Source organism: Geotrypetes seraphini, chromosome 13 (assembly GCF_902459505.1).
Source record: "Geotrypetes seraphini chromosome 13, aGeoSer1.1, whole genome shotgun sequence".
In the NCBI taxonomy this organism is placed as follows: Eukaryota; Metazoa; Chordata; class Amphibia; order Gymnophiona; family Dermophiidae; genus Geotrypetes; species Geotrypetes seraphini.
In genome coordinates, this window is record NC_047096.1 from 63141704 (window position 1) to 63165370 (window position 23667).

The 23667-nt window shown below is 44.3% G+C and overlaps 1 protein-coding gene across 2 annotated transcripts; it reads left to right on the top strand.

Moving 5' to 3' along the window:
* The first annotated feature begins 9414 nt into the window (after window positions 1-9414).
* On the top strand, window positions 9415-23275 carry LOC117347715 (P43 5S RNA-binding protein-like). Of its 2 annotated transcripts, none has more exons than XM_033919005.1 (9): window positions 9415-9643; window positions 11040-11140; window positions 11270-11363; window positions 11467-11552; window positions 15484-15518; window positions 15737-15817; window positions 18833-19062; window positions 21449-21502; window positions 22144-23275. In XM_033919005.1, exons 1-9 carry the CDS (start codon window positions 9515-9517, stop codon window positions 22393-22395), a joined length of 1062 nt encoding a protein of 353 aa, XP_033774896.1. In that variant the 5' UTR covers window positions 9415-9514; the 3' UTR covers window positions 22396-23275. The 2 variants fall into 2 exon arrangements, with proteins under 2 accessions (XP_033774896.1, XP_033774895.1); XM_033919004.1 differs by having other exon boundaries at window positions 9422-9643; window positions 15484-15557.
* Window positions 23276-23667: the final 392 nt, after the last annotated feature.

Here is a 23667-nt window from a genome sequence, read left to right on the forward strand (position 1 = left end):
CTTTAGAGAGTGCCCTCTCGTTCTCCCTACCCTGGAGAGGGTGAACAACCTGTCTTTTTCTACTAAGTCTATTCCCTTCAGTATCTTGAATGTTTCGATCTTGTCCCCTCTCAGTCTCATCTTGGAGGCCCAGTTTCTCTAATCTCTTGCTGTACGGCAACTCCTCCAGCCCCTTAACCATTTTAGTCACTCTTCTCTGGACTCTTTCGAGTAGTACCGTGTTCTTCATGCACAGTGACCAGTACTGGATGCAGTACTCCAGGTGAGGGCGCACCATGGCCCGGTATAGCGGCATGATAACCTCCGATCAGTTCGTGATCCCCTTCTTTATCATTCCTAGCATTCTGTTTGCCCTTTTTGCCACCGCAGCGCATTGTGCAGACAGCTTCATCGACTTGTCGATCAGAACTCCCAAGTCTCTTTCCTGGGAGGTCTCTTCAAGTACCGCCCCAGACATCCTGTATTCGTGCATGAGATTTACTCCATAAGCCAGAGAACACCAAACCCCAACACCCCCCTTAAGAACATATGTCAGGCAAGGAGAAAGGAGCACTTGGTTCCTTATAACATTCCCCCCCCCCAATCCCTAATAGCCACACTCTCCAATCAATCCACCTAAATTCAACCAACCTGAATTCCCCCCTCAAAAAAATCCCTTCCAAAGCCCGCTTCAACCCACGCTTCTTTGCAGGCTACTGCCATTAGCAATTCCTGAACTAGAAGGGCAAAAAGGGATAAATGTTAGTGTTTCTAAAGAGCTATGATAAAAATAAATGTGTTACAAGAACGGCGTATAAGATTTCTTTTAAATCTGAATGACTGACCTGGGTTCATATATCTGGAGGAATAGGTTGACAGCCAGGGTTCAAATCTTAGTGTTACCTTCAGCAGATCATTTAGGGCCCCTTTTACAAAACCGTGGTAGTGATGCTGTTGCAAGAAATGCACTGAAGCCCATTCAATTTACCACGGCAGCATCACTACTGTGGCTTTGTAAATGGGCCCTTAATCCTTCATCGTCTGAGGTACAAAATTAGATTGTAAACCCTTACAGGACAGGGAGATACATACTACACTTACACATGGCCCCTAGAGCTACTACAAAAAAAAGGCAGGAGCTAAATTATAATAAATAAAGGAAGGCACAACCAGCAGTTTTTAGCTGCATGAATGAATAATGCAAGAGGAAAACATGGATTTCTGTACAGTACTTTGTCTTAAAGTATTGCTAAGTTTCAAATGCAGTTAGATTGAGCAAATACTGTGCTGAAGATTGTTCTCACCTTAAAAGCATACATTGTGCCACAAATAAAGATCATATTTTGAAATCTGCCAGCAAGAGGGGTTAAGATTTTTTTCAGATGTATTCTACTATTCTGTGATAAATAAAGACTAAAGCTAGTTATTGAATTGTTTTATCTAGTAGCGCAGTGATTATATTGGGTTCTACATTAGCAACTGAGAGAGCAAGGCAATGATACTGAGCTCTTTCCATATTGTATTTGGTATAAAATTTTACCATCAGTTTCTTAAATAGTTGATATCTACAAAATCACCGGCCTCTGGAACGACCGCTGCGGAACCTGGACTCCCTCCAACTATTCCGAAAACAACTGAAAACCTGGCTTTTCTCTAGCATATAATAATCTCTTCTCCTGATTACATCCCCTCTTTTTATGCTTTGTAAACTCTTTCTCTTCTCTCTTCCCATATTTTTTAAACTCTGTAAACCGTGTCGAGCTCCACTTCAGTGGAGAAGATGCGGTATATAAACCTAAGGCTTAGTTTAGTTTAGAGAAGGCTGCGGCAGTTCAGAATGCTGCACGGTTTGCTGTGAATCACACAGAAGTGGTCAATGTACTCACTAGACTAGTGATTCCCAAATATGTCTTGAGAGATCTCCAGCTACCCTGTTTCCTTGAAAATAAGCCTTAGCATGATTTTTGGGGTAGGTTCTAATAAAAGCCCTACCCCAAAAAAGAAGCCCTAGTTATGATCCCTCCCTCCCATCCCTTTGTGCACTAGAACATCACCGACTGCCTTACATACCTCCGAAGCCTCAAAACCGGTGGCAGCACTCTTAATAGGCTGCTTTGTGGCCTTCCCTCTGCCACATCACTGATGATGTCATCAGTGATGTTGGTGGTATTCCGGTGCACAAAGGGATGGGAGGGAGGGATTGGTATAACACGGTGGGAGGGTCGGTGGTGTTCAGGTGCACAGAGGGATGGGAGCGATAGGTATAACATAGCATATGTCAAGGGTAGATACCATGTTTCCCCGAAAATAAGCTCTAGTGCGCTTTTTGGAGCACAAATTAATATAAGATCCTGTCTTATTTTGGGAAAAAATGGTAGTAAGGTTTTCAAGATATCCAGTGTTGTTCAAAGTACTTAAGAGTAAAAATACGAGTATTTGTATTTTTTAATACTTAAAGTAAAAGTAAAAAAGTTATTGCCTAATACTTTCTGAGTAAAAAGTAGAAGTATCATAGTTAACAGTTTTATCCCAACAACTTTATTTTTCTACAATTAATCCACTTTGCTTTTAGTAAAACTAAATTTTGAAAATGACTGTCATTATGCAAGTGTTCATGCGAGTCATTATTAAACCAGCACAGCTGAATAGTGGTAGAAAATGGATTGCTTAATCTAATTAAAAAGTTCCTTCAAATCAGGCCAGGCTGTAATATTACTGATGGTGATCAATGGAGCCTCTATGAAATACTTGATTTCCTTATAGTGAAAAATACTTTTATAATTTATTCAATTTTCTATACCATTCTTCCCAGGAAGCTCAGAACGAATTACATGAATTTATTCAGAAATTCAAGCATTTTTCCCTCTCTGTTCCAGTGGGCTCACAAGCAGTGTGGATTTAAACCCACAACCTCAGGGTGCTGTAGCTTTAACCACTATGCCACACACATCATCACCATTGTCATCACTGTGGTCTAATTTATCACTTGCATCTTCATCTTTGTTATCATCATACTGGCCAGTTACCAAGAAGACTTTTAGAAAGTTGAAATCATTGTCTCTTGTTCTAAGTTTTTTTCTGAATATCTTCGAGAACTGATGCAAGAATGTCAAATATGTGAGAACCCTTCAGTCTTGGGGCCAAACAAGCAGTCACCCTAATGTAAAATTTTCCATCAGATGACCAGAAGTTTGCCTGCCTCTGCTTCAAAGTACTATACGGCCTTACCCCCAAGTACATAACCGACCTTTGCTCCTTTTCTAATAAACACAAGAGAAACACACACTCAAAATTCATTTCCCCTCCAGTTAGAGGTTGCAAAATGAAAAAACACCAGGAACACCTTCTCTCCCTCCAAGCAAAGACTTATGGGTCAAAGACTTAGACTAAGAGACAAGGGAAGAGCCAGGGAGGAGCGTATCCAGAGGACGAACGAGTGGCTACATGAATGGTGCAGGGACATGAACTTCGGCTTCCTGGACCATGGAGAGGCACTAAAGGGACTGCAGGGACCAGATGGACTCCACCTGACAAGGAGAGGCAAGAACGTCTTCGGACATCGACTAGCCCACCTCCTCCGAAGGGCTTTAAACTAGGTAAGTTGGGGGAGGGTACCCACTCATGTACTAGCGCAGTAAGTAATTTTCCAGGAGAGGTGAATCGACACTCCATTTCTGAAACCGAGGTAAGGTCACACAGTAAAAACAATCATACAAAAGCCACTCAAACTCAGGCGGGAAATTCTACACAGGGTCTTAGCAAACATAAAGTATGGAGGGCTATGTATGTTAATGCACACAGCTTAGGCAATAAAATTCTAGAATTAGAGACAGAGATAACGAACGCCGACCTCGATGTAATAGCGATATCTGAGACTTGGTTCACAGACTCACATGGGTGGGACATGGCTATACCAGGATACAACTTACTTCGTCGGGACAGAGAGGGAAGGATAGGGGGTGGGGTAGCACTATACACTAGAGATAACATCAAAGTCACCAGAATCACAGATGTCAACTACACCGGGGAATCACTCTGGGTGAACCTGGCCAGAGGAAACGAAAAATGCTTGTATCTGGGTGTAGTATACAGGCCCCCAAAACAGCAGGAAGACAGGGATATGGAACTAATCAAAGACATTGAGAACATCACTTTACGCGGGGACACGGTTCTGCTAGGGGACTTCAATATGCCCGATGCTGATTGGAAGACACTTTCCGCTACTACCAGCGGCAGCAGAAGGCTTTTAACCTCCATAAAAGGGGCGCGACTCAAACAAATGGTGCTGGAGCCCACCAGAGATCAGGCGACACTGGACCTGATACTCACCAACGGAGAAAGCGTTTCAGAAGTTTCGGTAGGCGATACACTAGCCTCCAGCGACCACAACATGGTATGGTTCATCATCAAGATAGGCTTCACTAGATCAAACACAGCAACAAAGGTCCTCGACTTTCGGGGCACTGACTTTAAACGCATGGGAGACTTCGTCCATCAGGCGCTACAAAACCAAGCTGAAACCAATAATGTAGAGGCTATGTGGTCAATCCTGAAATGCACCTTGCATGAGGCAACAAACCGCTATATAAAAACAGTAAGCAAACGACGGAGAAAGAACAAGCCCCAGTGGTTCTCTGCAGAGATCTCGGATCTTGTCAAGGAAAAAAAAAAAAGCTTTTATTTCCTACAAGCATACAGGAAACAGGGTGACAAAAGAAGATTATCTGACCAGGTCTAAAGCAGTCAAAGCGGCAGTCAGAGAGGCCAAGATTCAAACAGAAGAACAACTAGCGAAAAACATTAAAAAAGGGGATAAATCCTTCTTCAGATACATTAGCGACAGGAAACGAAACACAGATGGGATAGTACGTCTCAGGAAAACAGATGGGACCTATGCAGAAACGGATTCTGATAAAGCCAAACTACTAAATGAATACTTTTGCTCGGTCTTTACTTGTGAGGCGCCGGGGACCGGTCCACAACTGCAGGCAAGGCAAACCTTGGAAGACCCGTTTCAAAACTTCAAGTTTACACCCAGCAGCGTCCATGGTGAACTATCAAAACTCAAGGTGAACAAAGCCATGGGACCGGACAATCTACACCCCAGGATTCTTAGGGAGTTGTGTGATGTCCTGGCGGAACCGCTATCCGTGCTGTTCAATCTTTCCCTAAGTACCGGAAAAGTCCCCATGGACTGGAAAACAGCTAACGTCATTCCATTGCACAAGAAAGGTTGCAGAATGGAGGCTGCGAATTACAGACCGGTCAGTCTCACCTCAATAGTGAGCAAACTCATGGAAAGACTTATTAAACAAGAATTAGATACGATCCTGACCGAGGAGAATCTACAGGATCCCCAGCAGCACGGATTCACAAAGGGAAGGTCCTGTCAATCCAATCTGATCAGCTTCTTTGACTGGGTTACAAGGAAACTGGATATGGGGAAGTCTCTAGACGTCGTGTACTTGGACTTCAGCAAAGCTTTTGATAGCATCCCGCACCGCAGATTGTTGAGCAAGATGACTTCGATGGGATTGGGAGTGATATTGACGACATGGGTCAATGACTGGTTAAGCGGTAGAATCCAGAGGGTGGTGGTTAATGGTACTCCCTCCAATACATCGGAGGTGACCAGTGGAGTGCCACAGGGATCGGTCTTGGGACCGATCCTTTTCAAAATATACATAAGAGACCTGACTCAAGGGCTTCAAGGTAAAATAACACTATTCGCCGACGACGCCAAACTATGCAACATAGTAGATAACAGCACCTTACCCGACAGTATGGAGCAAGACCTGCTCTTATTGGAACATTGGTCCTCGACTTGGCAGCTGGGCTTTAATGCCAAAAAATGTAAGGTCATGCACCTTGGCAGCAAAAACCCATGCAGAACTTACACTCTGAATGGTGAGACCTTAGCTAGGACTAGGGAAGAACGTGATTTGGGAGTAATCATTAGTGCAGATATGAAAACTGCCAAGCAGGTGGAGAAAGCTGCATCCAAGTCTAGACAAATGGTGGGATGCATCCGTAGAGGTTTCGTCAGCCGGAGGCCCGAAGTCATAATGCCCCTGTACAGATCCATGGTGAGACCTCATCTTGAATATTGTGTTCAATTCTGGAGACCACATTATCAAAAAGATGTGCGGAGAATCGAGTCGGTTCAGCGAATTACCACCAGGATGGTCTCGGGACTCAAGAACCTCCCATATGAGGAAAGACTGAATAAACTGCAACTATACTCGCTCGAGGAACGTAGAGAGAGGGGGGACATGATTGAGACTTTTAAATATATCACGGGCCGCATCGAGGTGGAAGATGATATCTTCTTTCTTAAAGGACCTTCAACCACAAGAGGTCATCCGCTGAAAATCAAAGGTGGGCAATTTCATGGCGACACCAGGAAGTATTTCTTCACTGAAAGGGTAGTCGATCATTGGAATGAACTTCCATTGCAGGTGATTAATGCCAGCAGCGTGCTCGATTTCAAAAAGAAATGGGATAGGTATGTGGGATCTCTAGCCGGGTGAAGTCTGGGGGTGGGTCATTAGCGTGGGCAGACTTGATGGGCTACAGCCCTTTTCTGCCGTCATATTCTATGTTTCTATGTAACCGCTCTTGCCCACTACTTACGGGGAATTTAGGAAACGCCTAAAAACATACCTATTCCAGAAATACCTAAACAATTGACCTGTTCTCCCCCATCAATTCTCCCCCTGATTTTGCATCACTGTGATATATATAATCTGTTATCTTCATCTAATCGCAATTTTACGTTGCTTAAAATGTACATCTTATATTTTGATCAGCAAATTGTATTCTATACTATTGCCTTCTTAAGGTCTCTGCTCTCTTTATTCCCTCTGAATATCTGCAAATTGTTTTTCACTGAATGTCCAGCATCCTTGACTGTAAACCGCGGAGAAGTCGCAAGATTGTGACGGTATAGAAGAATATTTAAAAAAAAAAAAAAAAAAAGAAGTCTGTTGTGGTTGAGGGGGAATAAGGGGATGGGGACTTGATATACTGCTTTTACTGTGTGGTTTACTTAAAGTGGTTTACATGGAGCAATGAAGTGCTAAGTGACTTGCCCAGAGTCACAAGGTGTTGCAGTGGGAATCAAGTGCTACAACCTCAGAGTGCTTGGGCAGCTGATCTAACCACTCGGCCACTCCTCCACTCTGTTCACCAAGAAATGCTACCAGCTTCAGCTTTTCTCTCTGCTTTAAAGTGACCTAGTTCATCACTGTTTTGTTTGGCTAGAGACCAGAAACCAAAGGCAACTCCACTGTTTTCATAGGCTATTTTCACTGTACAGCAAAATTTAAGATACAATGATCCATTGTTTGTGTGATGAGGTTTGCAATAGAGAATGACACGGTGACAAAATTCATCACCGTTCCCGTCCCCGCGGATAACCGCGGGAAACCATCTTCATGTCATTCTTTAAGGAGAGAGGGAAGAATCAAAGTATAATTGGGCACAACCACTGACCCACAAGCTTTGCTTTGAAGAATGCTGGTGTAGAAGGACCGAGGTTGAAATAGACACTAGAAAATGACATGGGATTATTTCCCGCGGTTATCTGCGGGGACGGGAACGGTGATGAATTTTGTCACCGTGTCATTCTCTAGTTTGCAACAAAATCCTGTTTCAGGTTATGCTGTTTGATTTGGTTTACGGAGGAGTCATTTCGTCTTTTTTTCTGCTTTTACTTTTAACTGCAAGCATCAGATGTAAGTAGGTAAAACTGATGAAAATTTGTGAAATTATTACTTCAAGTACAGTAACTAGTTACATTTACTTACTGTACAACACTGAGGATATCAATACTGAACATGCAAAAGAAAAACATGCTTGCAATCTGTCTCATAAAATATTTATTGCAGATATCCTAAAAACCCAAATGGCTAGAGGTCTTCTGGTGCAGGTTGTGATCCATTGATCTAATGGGTTTCAATAAAGTACCAGAAAAATTTCCATAGAAAGAGAAGGGGGCCATGGTGTGAAGTAGAGAATGTAAAGAAATAAGAGAAAATTGAGCAGTTGGTGAATCCCCAGAAGATTTCCAGAAGTCAAACCAGTGGTAGTGCCATAAATGGAACACTAGTTGGGGGGGGGGGGGGGGGAGAAAAAAGAAAGGGTTTCTCAGTTGTAGCTCAAAAGCAAGTACAGTAGGTACTTTCCTGTCTCTAGAAGACTTACAGTGATTCACCAGCTTATTCTGGGAGAATCTCAGCTAATCAGGTTTTCAGGATAGCCATAATGAATAGTTATGAGAGAAATGCATTTAATGTCTTGAATAGCTTGTAAGATCTCAAAAAGAATCCTCTATCTCTTGCAGTGTAGTTACAGAGCTGCCAAGTCACCCATTTCCAAAAGGGGAAACTTTTCGGCCAATCCTAGTTTAAAAGTTACATCACAACGCATTGTGGGATTTGTAGTCCTTGATTCTACCCAATGAACTCAGTGCTGCAGATCCCATAAGAAGACAAAATAAGGTTGTCAGAAGTAAAGTCTCCCTCCTGGAACTAGGCAATTTGGCAGCTCTGCAGCTATAGAACTGTTCAGTCAGTAATCTTCCTGAAGAAATATTGTCCTTGCTAAAGAAAGGTCTGGGAAAAACTTAGGTATGGTTGGTATCACATATACTGTATTTAAGAGGGTCATTATGTACTTAGCCAGCTAGCAGCACAGCACAAAGTGGCAGGAATTAGTAATTAATGCCGGCAGAAACTAGTTGGTCAAATTTGTTGGAAATTAACTGGCTGTTCTGTCCTCTTATTTCCTTCCTGAAGGAGACTGGAGTTCAGAACAAGGTGTCCTATTCACAAAGCTATTCATTAATTTCTTCCAAAATTTTATATTTTTTTTTTTTTTGCGATTTGGTAAATGAGCAGAGTTGATTTTAGTTGAGCTCGCAGAGGATTAAACCCCTCTTCTGAGCTCAATCCTGCTCCTCGGGTTAACTTTTTTGTCTATGGCATGAAAATGAACCTAGCCTCCAGTATACCTTGACACTAGGAGAGATCTCAATGGTGCAGAGTGACCAGTTACTAATTCTAGCTCTGCCGTGTACATTTTGAATGATGTGTGCTGCTGCTGAACTACAATTAATGAAAGACCATGCCTGGCCAGTGGATATTGTTCAGGTGGGAGTGATCGTGTTCTGTGCACTGCACAGCCCCTGGAGTGCACGAAAGAGAAACCTCCAGTGCCCAAGCACCCCACCACTTCCGGTAGCTGGGACCTATTCCCTGTAGTTCTGCTGTTTCCCGCCAGAGGGCGGGAGCTCCCTACAAGTGTACCGTATCTCCTCATATCTTTAAACTTGATGAAAGGATTTGCGACACGTGCAGAGTCGCAAATCAGGTGCAATCGGGTCTTTGACTTTTAGCCTGATGTAAAAGCTGCTGGTTGAGCCTCTCTCAACACCCTAAACTGAATGCACTGCAGCTGGTGGGGACTTAATAAAAGCAGCAAGCAATGTCTAGGCTTAGAGGGTGGGGTGAGGGAGGCATAGCAGGTGGCTGGCATGGCAAAGCTTGAGGGTGATGGGCCGATCCCTGTCCCAAAAGGCTTCCCCTGTACCTTAGGAGGATGCAGAGTTTCGTTCTCTCGAGCCTGGAAACTGCAGGAGCACTTGTGGGCTCACACCGGGCAGGTGAGTGAGGATTAGAGTGGAAGCGTGACCTAGTGGTTAGTGCAGTGGCCTGAGAATGTGGGGAACTGTGTTTGGTTCCCACTGCAGTTCCCCGTGACTCTGGCTAAGTCATTTCTCCCTGGTCCAAATTAAGTTGCCAGAGGATGTGGTAAGAGCAGATAGGTAGCTGGTTTTAAGACAGGTTTGTACAATTTTCTGGATCGGTAGCATGGAATATTGGGTTTTGGCCAGGTACTAATGAGCTGGATTGGTCATCGTGAGATGGACCATTGGGCTGACCCAGCTGTTCTTATGTTCTTAAGTACTTTTTATGTAATATATGAATGACCTTGACTGTAACCACAGAAAGGTGGCCTGTGAAGTCCTATCCTCTTTCTGTTTGTGCAGTTTTGTAGATCCCAGGGAGGAGGAATAAGATGAGGGCAGTTACTTGGAAGATAACTTTCCCTGGTTGAGGTTGTAATAGGGATGGGAGGGGGACTTAGCTTGGAGATAGTGTTGTAATAACCTTGGCTTTTATTTTCTTCTGCTAATGTTTTTGAGGAGGGTGGAACTTGTTATAAATTTCCCCAATTTGTTGATTAGATGTAATACAGGTAGTAGGACAAATAGAAATTAAAAAAAGCATTCACTTCCCCAATTGTTGAAGGTTTGAAGAGTAGACAAACGTCTCTTAAACAATGGAGTTGGCTCACAGGATTGAGCCAACTCCAGGATCTGTTGCTTCTTTCTGCTAATGGATGTATAACTTTTAAGCCTTCCAGGAAAACCAAGCTATGGTTTCTTTATCGTTTTGGAGAGATTGTAACCTATCCTAAATGTAGACTGAATGGACTTTGCTATAGCAGTGACGTATGTAGTTTTTCTGAAAAAGATGGAGCTGAGTTAGGGGGGGGGGGGGGTAGAAACCAGTTCTCCAGTTTTCTTCGTTTTATAACATTTCTGTCATTTTAAATTTCGCCAGAATTCTATTGTTTAACGGTTTCCCCTTATGCATTTATTCTTTGGTCTTCTCTCTTCTATCTACCAAAAAATTTAATTCAATGCTGTCTTGTTAAAATGTTTATTTCTATTCCCTCTTCTATCTTTATTTTAATTAATTTATTAATCTCCAGGTACTTTAGTTAGATTGTGAGCCTTCGGGACAGAAAGGGAATTTTTTTAAGTACCTTTATTATTTTCATATTTTTAATTTTAATGTATATTTTCTGTAAACCGCTTAGAACTTAACGGATGTAGCGGTATATAAGAAATAAATTGCATTACATTACGTTACATAACAATGCACCAGCATGCAGGAAGTACCAGTACTTTATTACCACGTTTCTGTTGACCCTGGGTAGCTTTGAGGCATGGCTTGGAGAGGAGTGCCAGATGGTTTTGTTTTCTCTTATAGAAGCCATTAACTTGTGACCAGGAAGGCTGCAATGGGTGTTTTTCCCGCCGCTCTCATCTACGGCGACACAAGCTGCAGCACTCTGGAGAAAAGCCCTACAGGTGAGCAGTGTTGGGAAAGATGGGTCTTGTATGTGGGATAGCAAGGTGGCTCCCACCGAAGTTTCTTTGGCATAAATTCTCCGAAATTTCTCATCACAAACTCGGTACTTGTGTGTACTCTTCTGCCAGGTGCTCATTTACCAACTGTGAGGCTTCCTTTGTGACACGGGTGCACTTAAAGAGGCACATCAGCTATTCACATGGAGAAAACAAGCCACTGAAGGTGAGGTTGGGGCAAGAGGGAAGTCTTCTGTTTGATTAGTGATGAAACGAGATGTGGTGTGTCGTCTTGGTGTGTATAAAATGGTTGTCTTTCCTGTGATTAGTGTGACCTACCGGACTGTGATCAGGCATTTCGGAAAAAGGCAGCTCTGAAAAATCACCTGATGGAGCACGGCCGAGCAGTGTTTCTGTAAGTAATGATTTGCTTTTGTAAGTGGCGTAGGGGTGACTTGACCATTAGACACGTGGTCATCCAGGTTAACGCTTATAAGGAACTTGCCCAAGGTCCCAAGGAGCAGCGTGATTTTATGTTGAATCAATTTTTATTATCAAAATATACAAAAACACAAACCAACAAACACGAATCACAATTACAAAGAATAATCAGATACAAGAGATCGGATTCAACACCCCTCCCACCCCACCCCCACCCCAAACCCCCTGATCTGACAAATAGCAGAACCCTAGTGCAGTAGGCTTGGACTCAGATAACCCACTGCCAGCGAGAAAAGTTAAACTCCAACACTGAGAAGAGAGAGGAAAAAAAAAAAAAAAAAAAAAAAAAAAAAAAAAAAAAAAGGGGGGGGGGGGGGGGGGGGGGGGGGAAAAGAAATAGAAGGTGCCCTGGTGCCCTCACAAAAATACAACAAGCTCGGGGCCCAGAGAGAATTACAATAAATTCAGGATGTCACTTCGAGCACGTGGTGCTAATGAAAAAAGATAAGAATCCCAGATCCGCAGAAATTGGCGTTTTCTTCGCAGGCTAAAAGACGCATCCTTCCGCTCCAACAGCAGCAGAGCATGCAAACGATTCCTCCAAGCCCAAAAGGAGGGCAAGGTATCTCCAATCCAAACAGCCAGAATCACCTTCTTCCCCAGGACACCCACCCGTCTCATAAACTGCCGTTGACCCGAATCAGACAAACAAAAGGCCTCATATTTATCCAGCAGGAGACCAGCAGCAGAAAGGGGGAGTGCTTTACCAAAAATGCGCTCCACATAAGATAAAACCCGTCTCCAGAAGAGTTTAATTTTCACACAGGACCAAAAGGCATGAATAAACGAGTGGGGTTGCTGGAGACCGCAGCGTGATTTTAAATCCACAACCTCAGGGTACTGAAGCTGTAGTCTTAACCATTGCACCACATTCTGTGACTGTAAACTAGTATTTGGCCTAGTTCAAGCATAGGCAGTATAACTTTTTTTTTTTTTTTGGGGGGGGGGGCAAAAGCTCTGCCCCAAACCCAACTCCCCATAATAGTACTAGTTGTAAACTAATTTCTTCCTGAACAGTGCAAAATATAGACAGCAGATGTAAATTCTCAAAAACTGAAATCACCAAATTGAAAATAAAATCATTTTCCTTACCTTTTGTTGTCTGTGTGGTTTTTGTTTGTTTTTTTTTTAATTTTTCTAACCATCTTTTCCCAGTCTCTGGCTGTACTATATTGTCTGTGCTTTTAACTATATCGAGGGCTGCCTGTATCCATTTGCTGTTTTTCTCTCCTTCACTTTCTGCCCTACATCCAACTTTGGTTTTTAACATTCCACTTTCTTCCATTTTTTTCTGAATTTCTTCTCAATCTACTTTTCCCAGATTTTCCCTTCCCTTCTATCCATGTGTACCATCTCACCCCATTTTCTTCTCCCCTATTCCCATCTATCCAGAAGAAGCATTTTATGTCTTCTCTTCTCTGCCACACCAATTGCTGTGCACCATTTCATCCCTCTTTATCTCTCCTGTGGTCTGGCATCTTTCTCCTCTCGTTCCCGACCTTCCCCCCCCACCAAAAATAAACATCTCTCAGCTGGCCAGCCTCCCACTGTGGGTTAGCCCCAGAAGTGTTTTTCTGCTGCACTTTGCAGCATCCCGCAGAAAGAACACGTCCGGGGCAGGCTGACAGAGGGAGGCTGGCTTTGTTGCGCTGCCAGATTTTAAATTACACATGCAAGGAGGTGGGGGGAATTGGGAGAGCCATACTTCAGATTGCCAAATTTCAAATTTTGGGGAGGCCTTGGAAGGCCAAGGCCCCCATGTCCTCCCCCATCCCAACACTTATCAGTTCAGGTGTATGTGTCGCATTTACTTGTCACTTGTACGGAAAGAGCCCTTTTTGAACTTACTGCATAAACTAATTACTGTATTTTTTGCTGTAAGACACCCCCCCCCCAAAAAAAAAAAAAGTGGGTGGAAATAGGGGTGCATCTTATAGAGAGAATACTAACTAACCCTCCTCCCCTACCTTAATTTCTCCAGTGGTCCAGCGCTGTAGGGCAGGAGCTTTCAGCCTCCTGCCCTTCCATCTGGCTTTCTCCCCAGCGGCATGCAGTCGGAATGGCAAGAAGGCAGGCTCAGTTTTTTTGCTTCCTGCCTTGCTGCTCCGTGAATAAGGGTCCAGCCCTATAGCCTCCTGTCCTTCTCTCCTTTCTATCCCCCCCCCCCCCCCGAGCAGCAAGCAGGCAGGTGCGAGTGTTTTGCTTCCTGCCTTGTCCCGCGCCACCCTGTGAATGGCTGTCCCAGTTCTCGTGACAGCCATTCACAGAGCGGCACAGGACAAGGCAGGAAGGGAAAAACTCGCACCTGCCTGCTTTCCGCTCTGCTGGTGGTGTTCGGGGGGGAGAAAGAGAAGGACAGGAGGCTGTAGGGCTGGACCACCATTCACGGAGCAGCAAGGCAGGAAGCAAAAAACTTGTGCCTGCCGTGGGGGAGAAAGCCGGATGGAAGGGCAGGAGGCTGAAAGCTTCTGCCCTACAGCGCTGGACTGCCAGAGGAATTAAGGTAGGGGGTCCTTGCCTGCCTCGGGTTGGGGGGCCCTAATGGGGGGGGGGCTGCCTGCCCTCCCACTAGGCCTGCCTGTCTTGGCCTGCCCTGTCCCGGCCTACACCTAGACCACCAGAGGGGGACAGGGTGCAGAGCCTGGCAGGGAGAATTTGGTTCAGAATGTGTGGGTTGGTGGGGGTTCTTGTTTTCCTCCTCTAAATCTTGGGTGTGTCTTATCGAGTGAAAAATACGGTACCTTCCTGTATGAAAGATAAACTAAGCATACCAGGTCATCAACCTAAGGAAGCTCGACTTAGTTTACAATAAATAAAAACTAAAGAACATAAAAACAAAGGTTTCAAAATAAATTAGTTTTCAAATAGAAAAGTTTTTAGAAATTTATGGAAAGATTGGGAATGGAACTGGGGCTGCTCAGAATTAAGGGGAGTTCATTCCATAATGAGTTTAAAAGCCAAAAATTGACTGAAGATCTTAATGCCTTTAATTCCTTTTCTAGAAGGAAGGGAGAGTTTGAATTGTTGGATGCCTCTTGCACAGGAAAATCTCTAAGCATTCTATAATAAGGGAATGGGGGGAATAAAAATGCCATATAAAATTTTGAAAGATGCGAGCACATTTGAATTTAATTCTAAGATAAACCGGGAGCCAGTGATGACTTGGGAGCAAAGGGGTCACATGGCTTTAATTTTTCAAAACTGTGAAGGGTCCCTTAAGTGCTTCTTAGGTTGAAGGTATGGGGGGGTGCTAAGCAGCTGCAATGGTCAACAGTGCTTTTCCCCATCAGTTACTTTTCACCAATAGTTTAAAAAAAAAAATAATTTTTAAGCAAAGGAAGGGGGGATAGGACTAAGTTTACATGAATACTACATAAATCAGTATAAATATAAAGTAAATTCAGAGTGAACATGTGATTAATGTACCATTGAAAGCCAACCACAAATCATTGCATAACTGTAAATATTGACATTGCAATGTGATAATTTCCCAAACCAAGGTAGGCAGGTGCACTGGTAATCTTTACATGGGTCCTGCTTAATCAGGCTTATTGATGGGGCAGATGCCAGTTTGGGATGCCTTGTTTGTAGGCTTTTTGGAGAGTTGGGTGAGGGGTCGCACATCCAGTGAGCAGAACAGCTAGGCCATATCTCTCTAGTATTTCATTTTCAATTGCTGGGTTAACTCTTGAGTGGCTTAAAACCTTGGTGGTTTTGTTTTGGGTTTTTTTTTAATTTTTGTGTTTGTAAGTCTTTGGGGAGTAATAACGGAAAATCAAAGATCTGAAGCCCAGAGCCAACTCCTTCAGTATTCATGCATCTTTAACTGGTTTTCCTGCTAACAGGTGTCAAGAACCTGGCTGTGAACAGAAGTTTGACAGTAAGAGACGCTGTAATGTCCATAGGAGGAAGCACAAGGGTAAACTTCTCCCCAGCCCCTGAGTAGGATAGTGCATGCTAGAGCTGCAGCAAGTGGGTTTGCTCTGAATTTTTGTTTGTTTTTTTAGCCACTTAGTAAATAAGGTGCTGGTTGAGTTCTTGGTATTCACTGGGTGACTAAATACTTGGTTTGCTGCTAGATGTCCTGCTCTCTCCTAGGTTATTTCTGCCCTGTGACAGAGTGTAAGGTGAGCTCTGGGACATGGAGTGAGCATGTCAAGCACTTGCAGACACACCCAGGTAAGAAGCGGAAATAAGCCAATGATCAATCTTGTCTCACCCCAAATGGAGCAGAGGTGATTTCATGGGCGTTGGACCCAGCCATTAGAAAAGCGTTATCTATAGGATTAAAATGGCATGAGCCCTATGACTAGGGGTGTTCAATGTTGGTCCTCGCTCTGTAACCCAGATGGGTTTCCAAGACTTCCCCCATGAATATACACGAGATGTACAAAGACTGCCTCTATTATATGCAAATAGAGCTCATGTATATTCATGGGGGGGGGGGGGATCCTGGAAAATTGAGTTTCAGATCTTAAGGATTGACTGAGCCAGTGGTGTACCAAGCCGGGGGGGTAGGAGGGTTGGTCCGCCCCAGGTGCACGCTCTAAGGGGGTGCACAGCCGGCACACTAGATCCGGAACCTCCCGCCCTATTCTGCCACTGCTGTGTAACCTGAACCAGCAGCAATAAATTTTAAATTCAGGTATCGCAGGACCTTCCTGCACCTCCCGTAGATGCCGGTCCACCCCTCCAGAGCAGAGCCAGCAGCCATGGGGAGATGCAGCAAGGTCCCGTGATGACTGCATTTAAGCTTACAAGCTGCTGCTGGTTTGAGAAGCATACAGCAGCAGTGGAGAGGTGAGGGAGCAAGATACTGGTATGGAAGGGTGGTCGAGGGGGAGAAATGGGGCAGATGCTGATGGCATTGGGGTGGAGGGAGAAGGGGGGGAGAGAGACAGAAGGGGATGGAATACTGGATGGCATTGGGGTGGAGGGAGAGAGGGCAGACATTGGATATTAGTGGGGAGGGGAAAGCCTGTCGATTGAAGTAGGGATGGAAGAGAAGAGGGAGCAGATGCAGGAAGACAGGGCGGGGAGCAGACACTGAATGAAAGTGGACAGAAGGGGCAGACTTAGGATGGAAGTGAGAGGACAGAGGAGAAGATGCTGGATGGAAGGGGTGTAGAGAAAGAGGGTACATGATGGAAGGAGGGGTGAGGGAAAGAGGTGGCAAGCTGTAGGTAGATGGTGAAAGGGGAAATTGAGGGCTGGATCGTAAGAATTTAATCTAGATAGATGCAAAAAATAAATTGAGAAGGAAGATGAGTGAAATGCCGCACGATTAGGGTATGGAGAGGAAAGGAGAGAGTGAAATGCCAGACTATGGGGGCGTGAGAGAGGGAAGGAGAGAGAGATGCCACGCCATTAAGGAAGGGAAGAAAATGGATGCCAGACCAATGGGGGTGGAGGGAGAGATGAGGGGGGAGGCAGACAATTTCTGGAAGGGGCATAGGAGAGAAGAAGCCATATAGAAGGAGCAGAGAGAGAGAGGGCAGACAGTGGATGGAAGGAAGAGAGTGATGGAAAGTAGAAACCAGAGAAGACGGGTAGAAAATGTTCTTTTTTTGCTTTAGGATAAAATAGTATTGTAACTGTGTTGCTAAATATTTATAAATACATTTTTGACTAATTCAGAGACCAAAACCCCCTTCCTCAGGAAAGGATACTGTAACAGAAGGTTTTGCCCTCTGAAAGCTAATTGAAAAATGCATTAGTCCAATAAAATGGTATCTTATCTTGCGTGTTTTGTTTTATTCCCCCCCTCCTCCACCTATAAAGCCACATTAGGCTTTTTTTATCACCAGCCACGGTGATATTAGCTCCAGTCATAGGCATTCTATGAGTGCCGGAGATTTTCCTGCATGGCCAGTGATTAAAAAAAGCCTAATGCTTTATAAGAGGGGTGATTTTTGAAGCCACGTTAGGGATTTTTAATCACCGGCTGCAGTGGTAAAAACTCTGTTCCTAGAATTCATATGAATGAGCATTGGAGCTTTTACTGCTGTGGCCTGCAATAAAAACCCTAACACAACTTTATAAAAAGTGGGGAGGGTTACCTGTTTGTAAAGTGATTGCTATTTTTTTTTCCCCAAATTTACATCTGTCTTTTATATTTTACACAATATTAGGGGACCTGCATCATTTCTATGGAGTTGCATTGTAAGAGTCCAGCTTCTTGGTGGTTCGGTTTTGGGTTATTTTTGTCTAAAAATTTCTATTTTACCCCCCCCCCCCTTTACAAAACCGTAGCGCGGTTATTGGTGCCGGCCACAGCTATAGCAGCTCTGATACTTATAGGAATTCTATTAGCATCGGAGCTGTTACCTCTGTGGCTGGCGCTAAAAAACCGTGCTATGTTTTTGTTAAAAAGGGGGGAGGGGTAGTTTGTGATTACATATTCCATACTAAGTGTAGGTGTGTTGTGTTCTGAACCTGTATCCAGGTAAATAACAGCTTCCCTGGATAGTGTGTATGAAAGACATGGTTCTGTTAGCATTGACTGACTGCACAATCTGTACTAGTCTGGGTGTATTGATGATGCTCACTGCAGTATATAAGATGTTGCCTTTTCCTAGGTACACACTTGTTGTTCAATGTGTGGATTGTTACTAAAAATCATGTTTTTCATATAGGAGGGTGTCAACAAATGATGGGCCCTGGGTATCACATACACTAGGTACGCCATTGGACTGAGCACCCCTGCTCTAGACAACTTCATTCTTAGCAAAGTGACTTTAAACTGTAGGATAGTTGTGAATGCTTATTTGGAGTGTTGGGGCCTAAATTACAGAATGAGTTCTCTTTCTTTATAGAGAAATTTAGAAACTTTAGACATGATTTTATGGGACGTTCTGTGATAAGTTTTTATGTCTGAATTCTGAGGTGAACAATCAAATCTTTTAAAGAATAGATAGTGTCGAGGGGGAGTAGTAGCACCTGTTCACCTTTCCCAGTCTTTGCAAGAGCAGAATTGCAGATCAGCCTACTTTGTCCCATTAAGAAATAGTAAAACCATTTACCTCATCAGATATTAGGGCAAAACCTTCCTGTCTCAGATGTGAGGCTACAGTATAGCTTCTCGGGCATCAAGCCTCTATGCGCTTGCACTCCCCTGGGGATGTTGGCGCTCTTGACTCCTCTTCAGTTAAGCTTTTTTTTTTGGTGCCCTGTGACACCTGCTGTTTTCTCCAGTGCAGATCCAGTGCACATTGTGTGAGAAGACCTTCCAGAATCGACGCAGTATGTGCCGGCACAAACGCACTCATGCCAAACGGACCCCAGCCTTGCTTTGCCCTTGGGATGGCTGTGAGATTCATTACAGCAGTGTCTTCAATCTGCAGCATCACATTCGCAAAGTACATCTACACCTGTTGACACACCCCTGCTACTTTCCAGGGTGTACCAAGGCCTTCGCTATGCGGGTAAGTGACTAAGGGTAGGCGACACTGGAATAAACTACTCAAAATGGTGTCTTTGTGATGTAGCTCAGATTATCCAGTTCTGTGTAGCTATGGCTGGCTTTGGGTAGTCCTTCACTCCCCCCTCCCCCCCCACTGTTCAGCATCCCTCTTTTCCTTCCTCCTTCCAGACCTGCACTACTGTTGCTGTCCCTCTTCCAGGGTCAAAAGGACAAGCAAATTCAGTGCTGCTGTGAGGTATTAGCACAGGCCTGAAATTAGAGTACTGCTACATCCACCACCCCCTTCTATTCAGGACTTCAATGATGGAGGGGGGACCACTTGATCATGGGCCCATGGCTTAGGTCAACTGGCTTGTCTTTTTAGCCCAAAATGATGGCAGCAGGGGAAGGGGAGAACAAAGAATAGATGCTGTGCTGCCATCCTGGGCAGACACCTAGCTCACCTATTACTTATTTCTATAGTTCTGAAAGGCCTAATTTGTGCTTATACATTTAATATGTAATATACAATCTAATTTTGGAAAGACAGGGGTTGTGAGTTTCTGGCTGAGAGAATATGATGGACATAAATATCTTATGGTGAGTTTGAGTTGGTTGAAAGCAGCCTCAAAAAAGTGGGCTTTTAGCTTGGATTTGAATACTTCAGGATACAGAGCCTGGCATAATGATTCAGGGAGTCTGTTCCAGGCATACGACACAGCAAGACAGAAGGGACAGAATCTGAAGTTGACAGAGGAGGGAGAAAGGGTATGGATAGGGACATCCAGATGAATAGAGTTCATGGGGGAACATAATGTGATGTGAGGAGAGAAACTGAGGGATTGCAGAGTGAATGCACTTGTAGGTCAGTAAGAGGAGTTTGAACTGTATTCAGAAATGGATGGGGAACCAGTGAAGTGACTTGAGGAGAGGGGCAATGTGTGGTTTTCACAGAATGAGTTGTGCAGCAGAATTTTGAACAGATTGAAGAGGAGAGATGGTTGAGTAAGTGGAAGACCTGAGAGGAGCAAGTTGCAGTTCTGAGAGGTGATGAGTGTGGGTAAGGGGTTTTGATAGTGTGCTCCAGAGAGATCAGATTTTGGTAAGAAGCAACAGGCTTTAGTAGTGGTTTTGATCTGAACAGGGAAGGGGAGAGAGCAACCGGATGATGCTGAGGTTGCGAGCTGACAAAATGGGGAGGAGAGTGTTGTCCAAAGAAATAGTGAAGAGGGGAGGTGGGTTTAGGTGGAAAGACGAGATCGGTCTTAGCCGTATTCAGTCTTAGATGGCAGAGAGACGGGCAGGCTCACTTGGGCCTGGATTCCTGTAGAGATTGCTGGGGAGAGGCAGATCTGGGGGGAGTTGGCAGAGGTGACACTGAAAATCATGGGAGGAGATCAGTGCACTGAGGGAGTGGGTAGATATGGAGAAAAGGAGATGACCCAAGACAGAGCCTTGAGGTACACCACTTGATAGTGGGTTAGCAATGGAGGTGGATCAACCATTGCATATGCTGAAAGTATGATGGGAGAGGTTGGAAGAAAACCAGTGAGGACAGCATATAGAGGAGTGGGTGGTGATTAACAGTATCGAAGGCAGCAGTCAGATTGAGAAGGATTAAGGATAGAATAGAGGCCTTTGGATCTGGCCAGGGTTAGGTCACTGGCAATTCTAGCAAGGGCAGTTTCCTTGGAATACAGTGGGCAAAAGTCCAACTAAAGTGAATCGAGACTAGTTTGAGATGACGGTAAGTCCAGGCAGTGAACAGCATGTTCAAGTAGCTTGGATAAGATGGGGGTGATAGTTGGAGGGACATATAGGGTCTAGTGAGGGTTGTCTTTGAGGAGAGGTGTAACTACAGCATGCTTGAAACCATCAGGAATAGTTGTAATTGAGAGTGGTAGGTTGAGGCTGTGATGGATTAGAGGGATAGTGGGAGCACGCTGGGTAGGTGGGTTGGCAGGCATTGGATCAGAGAAGCAGATAATGGGTTTGGAGGAGATCAGATGTGCAGTTTCTTCTTTGGTGATTTCAGAGTAGGAAAAAGAGGCAGGGGAGATGGCAGAAAGGATAGATGAAAGGGGGAGGCAACCTGGTTTGAGAACTCAAGGTGAATCTTCTCTACCTTGCTGTAGAAGAACTTGGCCATAGTCTGGGGAGAAAATGAAGGGAGGCCTTCCCTCCATCCATACTCTTAATGCCTGAAAGCAGGAGTTTTGCTCCTTAAGCAGTAACTCATTCCAGTGCCATGTTTCTCAATCACACAAGACAACTGAAGATAAGGGCTGAACAGCATCTTTAAGAAACCTGCTGAGGTCTGTGCATAGTACATCGGGTGGTAATTTTCCAAGGTGGCTTGGTTCTAGTAATGTGGTATTCTCCCTTTTTTTTCTTTTCTTTTTTTTTAGGAGAGTTTGATGCAGCATCTTGTGGTCCATGATCCAGACAAGAAGAAACTGAAGGTAAAACTGGAGATGTAGTACAGTATAGCCATAAGGATTGGTTCTAGAAGAGGATGTGGGCAGGGGGAGCAGTTGGGATTCTCGGCCCTACCACTCTGGGATGCTACCCAGTGAGTACAGTTAGGAGTACCTTTCAGCAGGGTTGGTATATAAAAGCAGTGTACAAATGGATCCAAAACTCCAATAAAACATTTTCAAGTATATAAAAAAAAAAAAACAAAACCCCAACTTGGGGGCAGGTAAGATGCACATGTGTTTATGGCATTCCATTTCTAATGGGAAATTCTACTGCACGTCCCTATTGAGATTTAAGGTGGAAGCTGGGAGTTCACCTCCAGTGCTGCAGTACGTCATCTAGAAAGCTGCCCGCAAGTCTTTGACTTGGTGTTCTTTGAATATAAATCTTGGTATCAACTATATATTACTGGTTTGTAAAACAGCAGTGTAGTGTTGTCTGAAAACAGCAGTATGTAAACTCCTGCTTTGGCTGTAAGATATTACTTCCCTACAGGAAGACAGGGCAAGTTGTGTCTTGAAACACAGATAATTTAGCTCTTGCTGCAGTAAACTAAGACTTTCTCACAGGCTGTTATATATCTAGCCTCTCTCGACCAGTAGTAATGATAAGATTTCTCTTCCAGCTGCGCCCTCAACAGCTGAGCAGGAGGTGGCTGAAGCGACTACGTAGTGGCAGGGGCCAGGAGGAGGTGCTGGTGGAGCAGAACCTGACTCGGCTTTTTGCCCAGAAGCTATTTTTCCGCCCCAAGCCCAGAGTTGAGAGCAATCTATCTGGCCTTTTCAATGAACGCAAGCTTCGCCCTTACATAGAGCAAGAGGTCAATCTCCAGTCGCTCTTTGATCTGCCTGTGAGCAGGTCAGAAAAGACACTCTGAAACTAGAATTGGGGGGTGGGACTTCAGCAGGCAGTTGGTGGGTTATAAGGTATTCATATAGGGTGGGTGAAGTTGGATTAGGGATCAGGGTTCTAGTGTTGGCTTGGAAGTGTAGTACTGTAAAACAGTACATTAGAATACACAGCCTCTCGGACTCTTCTAGCAAGGGGGAGGGTACGTGGAACATATTCAGCATTTGCTGTCCCTTTAAGATTTATTTATTGACTTTAGTGTTTGCACTGTGGAAGAGCATGGCTCTGGGCTAGTGTTATGTTCACTTTCATTTCCTCATGGGTGGAGAAGTTTTGTACCCTAAAACAAATGAAGACTTACTTTTGTGACAGCAGGAGGGTATTTCTGCTCAATTTTGAGTTTTGTTTCTGATGCAGGAGTTGGGGAGGTGAGCAGGTAATGTGGGTGGCTTTCTTTGCTGCTGCTGCCTGGCTTCTTTCTACTGAATAAATGTCTGCTATAATAACTTGTTTCTGGTTCTGTGACCTTTGCTGTTAAGGGAGATAAAGATGGTGCTTGTTAAATTTTGCCAGCCTTTTCTGGAACAGTGAAGAGGGAAGGGGGGAGCTAAGGTGAGATTGTTCTCTCCTCCCCTTCAGTTATAAATGAGGCCTATACTCTGGCTTAATCCCTCAGCTGCTTCACTGGGGCTACTGTGATTTCACCAGCACATGCTGTAGGGAAACTAATTCCCTTCTCCATGGAGGGAGGGTTGAGGTGCTCCCTGTAGCACAATTACCTGGAAAAAGCTTTGTCTCTCTAGACAAGACAGAATCCCAAGAAACTTAAGAATAGGTGCTTGAACAACTATTTAGATGCTAGCTTCTCATACCAGTAGGACAGTGGTGGAATGGAACCCTAGAGCTGGTGCCTGGTAGGGGCATTTTTCTCTACTATCAAATTTGTTCAGTCTTAACTGCTGGCACTAGAGAATGACACGGGGACAGTTTTTTGTTTTTTTTTCTCTGTCCCTGCGGGAACTTATTTTCCCATCCCAGTGAGTTTCTTTTTCTTTCCCTGCCCCATTCCTGCAAGTTCTGTCCTCATCTGCACAAGCATCAAACACTTAAGTGTTCTAGATTTGTGTGGTTAAGGCTGAGCTTACAGGAATGGGACAATGACAGAACTTGCAGGGATGAGGGAAAAATTGTCCCCATGTTACTCTATCTGGCAATTCTAGGCCAGACTGATCCTCATTTGTCACGCGCACATGTTGCATGTCTAGAAAGACAAGTGTGTAGCAACCTTTGAGAGCATAAG

Coding starts and splice junctions, on each gene's coding strand:
- LOC117347715 (XM_033919004.1), top strand. CDS start 9,515: ATGGCAAAGCTTGAGGGTGATGGGCCGATCCCTGTCCCAAAAGGCTTC. Junction 9,644..11,039: donor TGTGGGCTCACACCGGGCAG/GTGAGTGAGGAT, acceptor TTTCTCTTATAG/AAGCCATTAACTTGTGACCA. Junction 15,558..15,736: donor CCATAGGAGGAAGCACAAGG/GTAAACTTCTCC, acceptor GCTCTCTCCTAG/GTTATTTCTGCCCTGTGACA.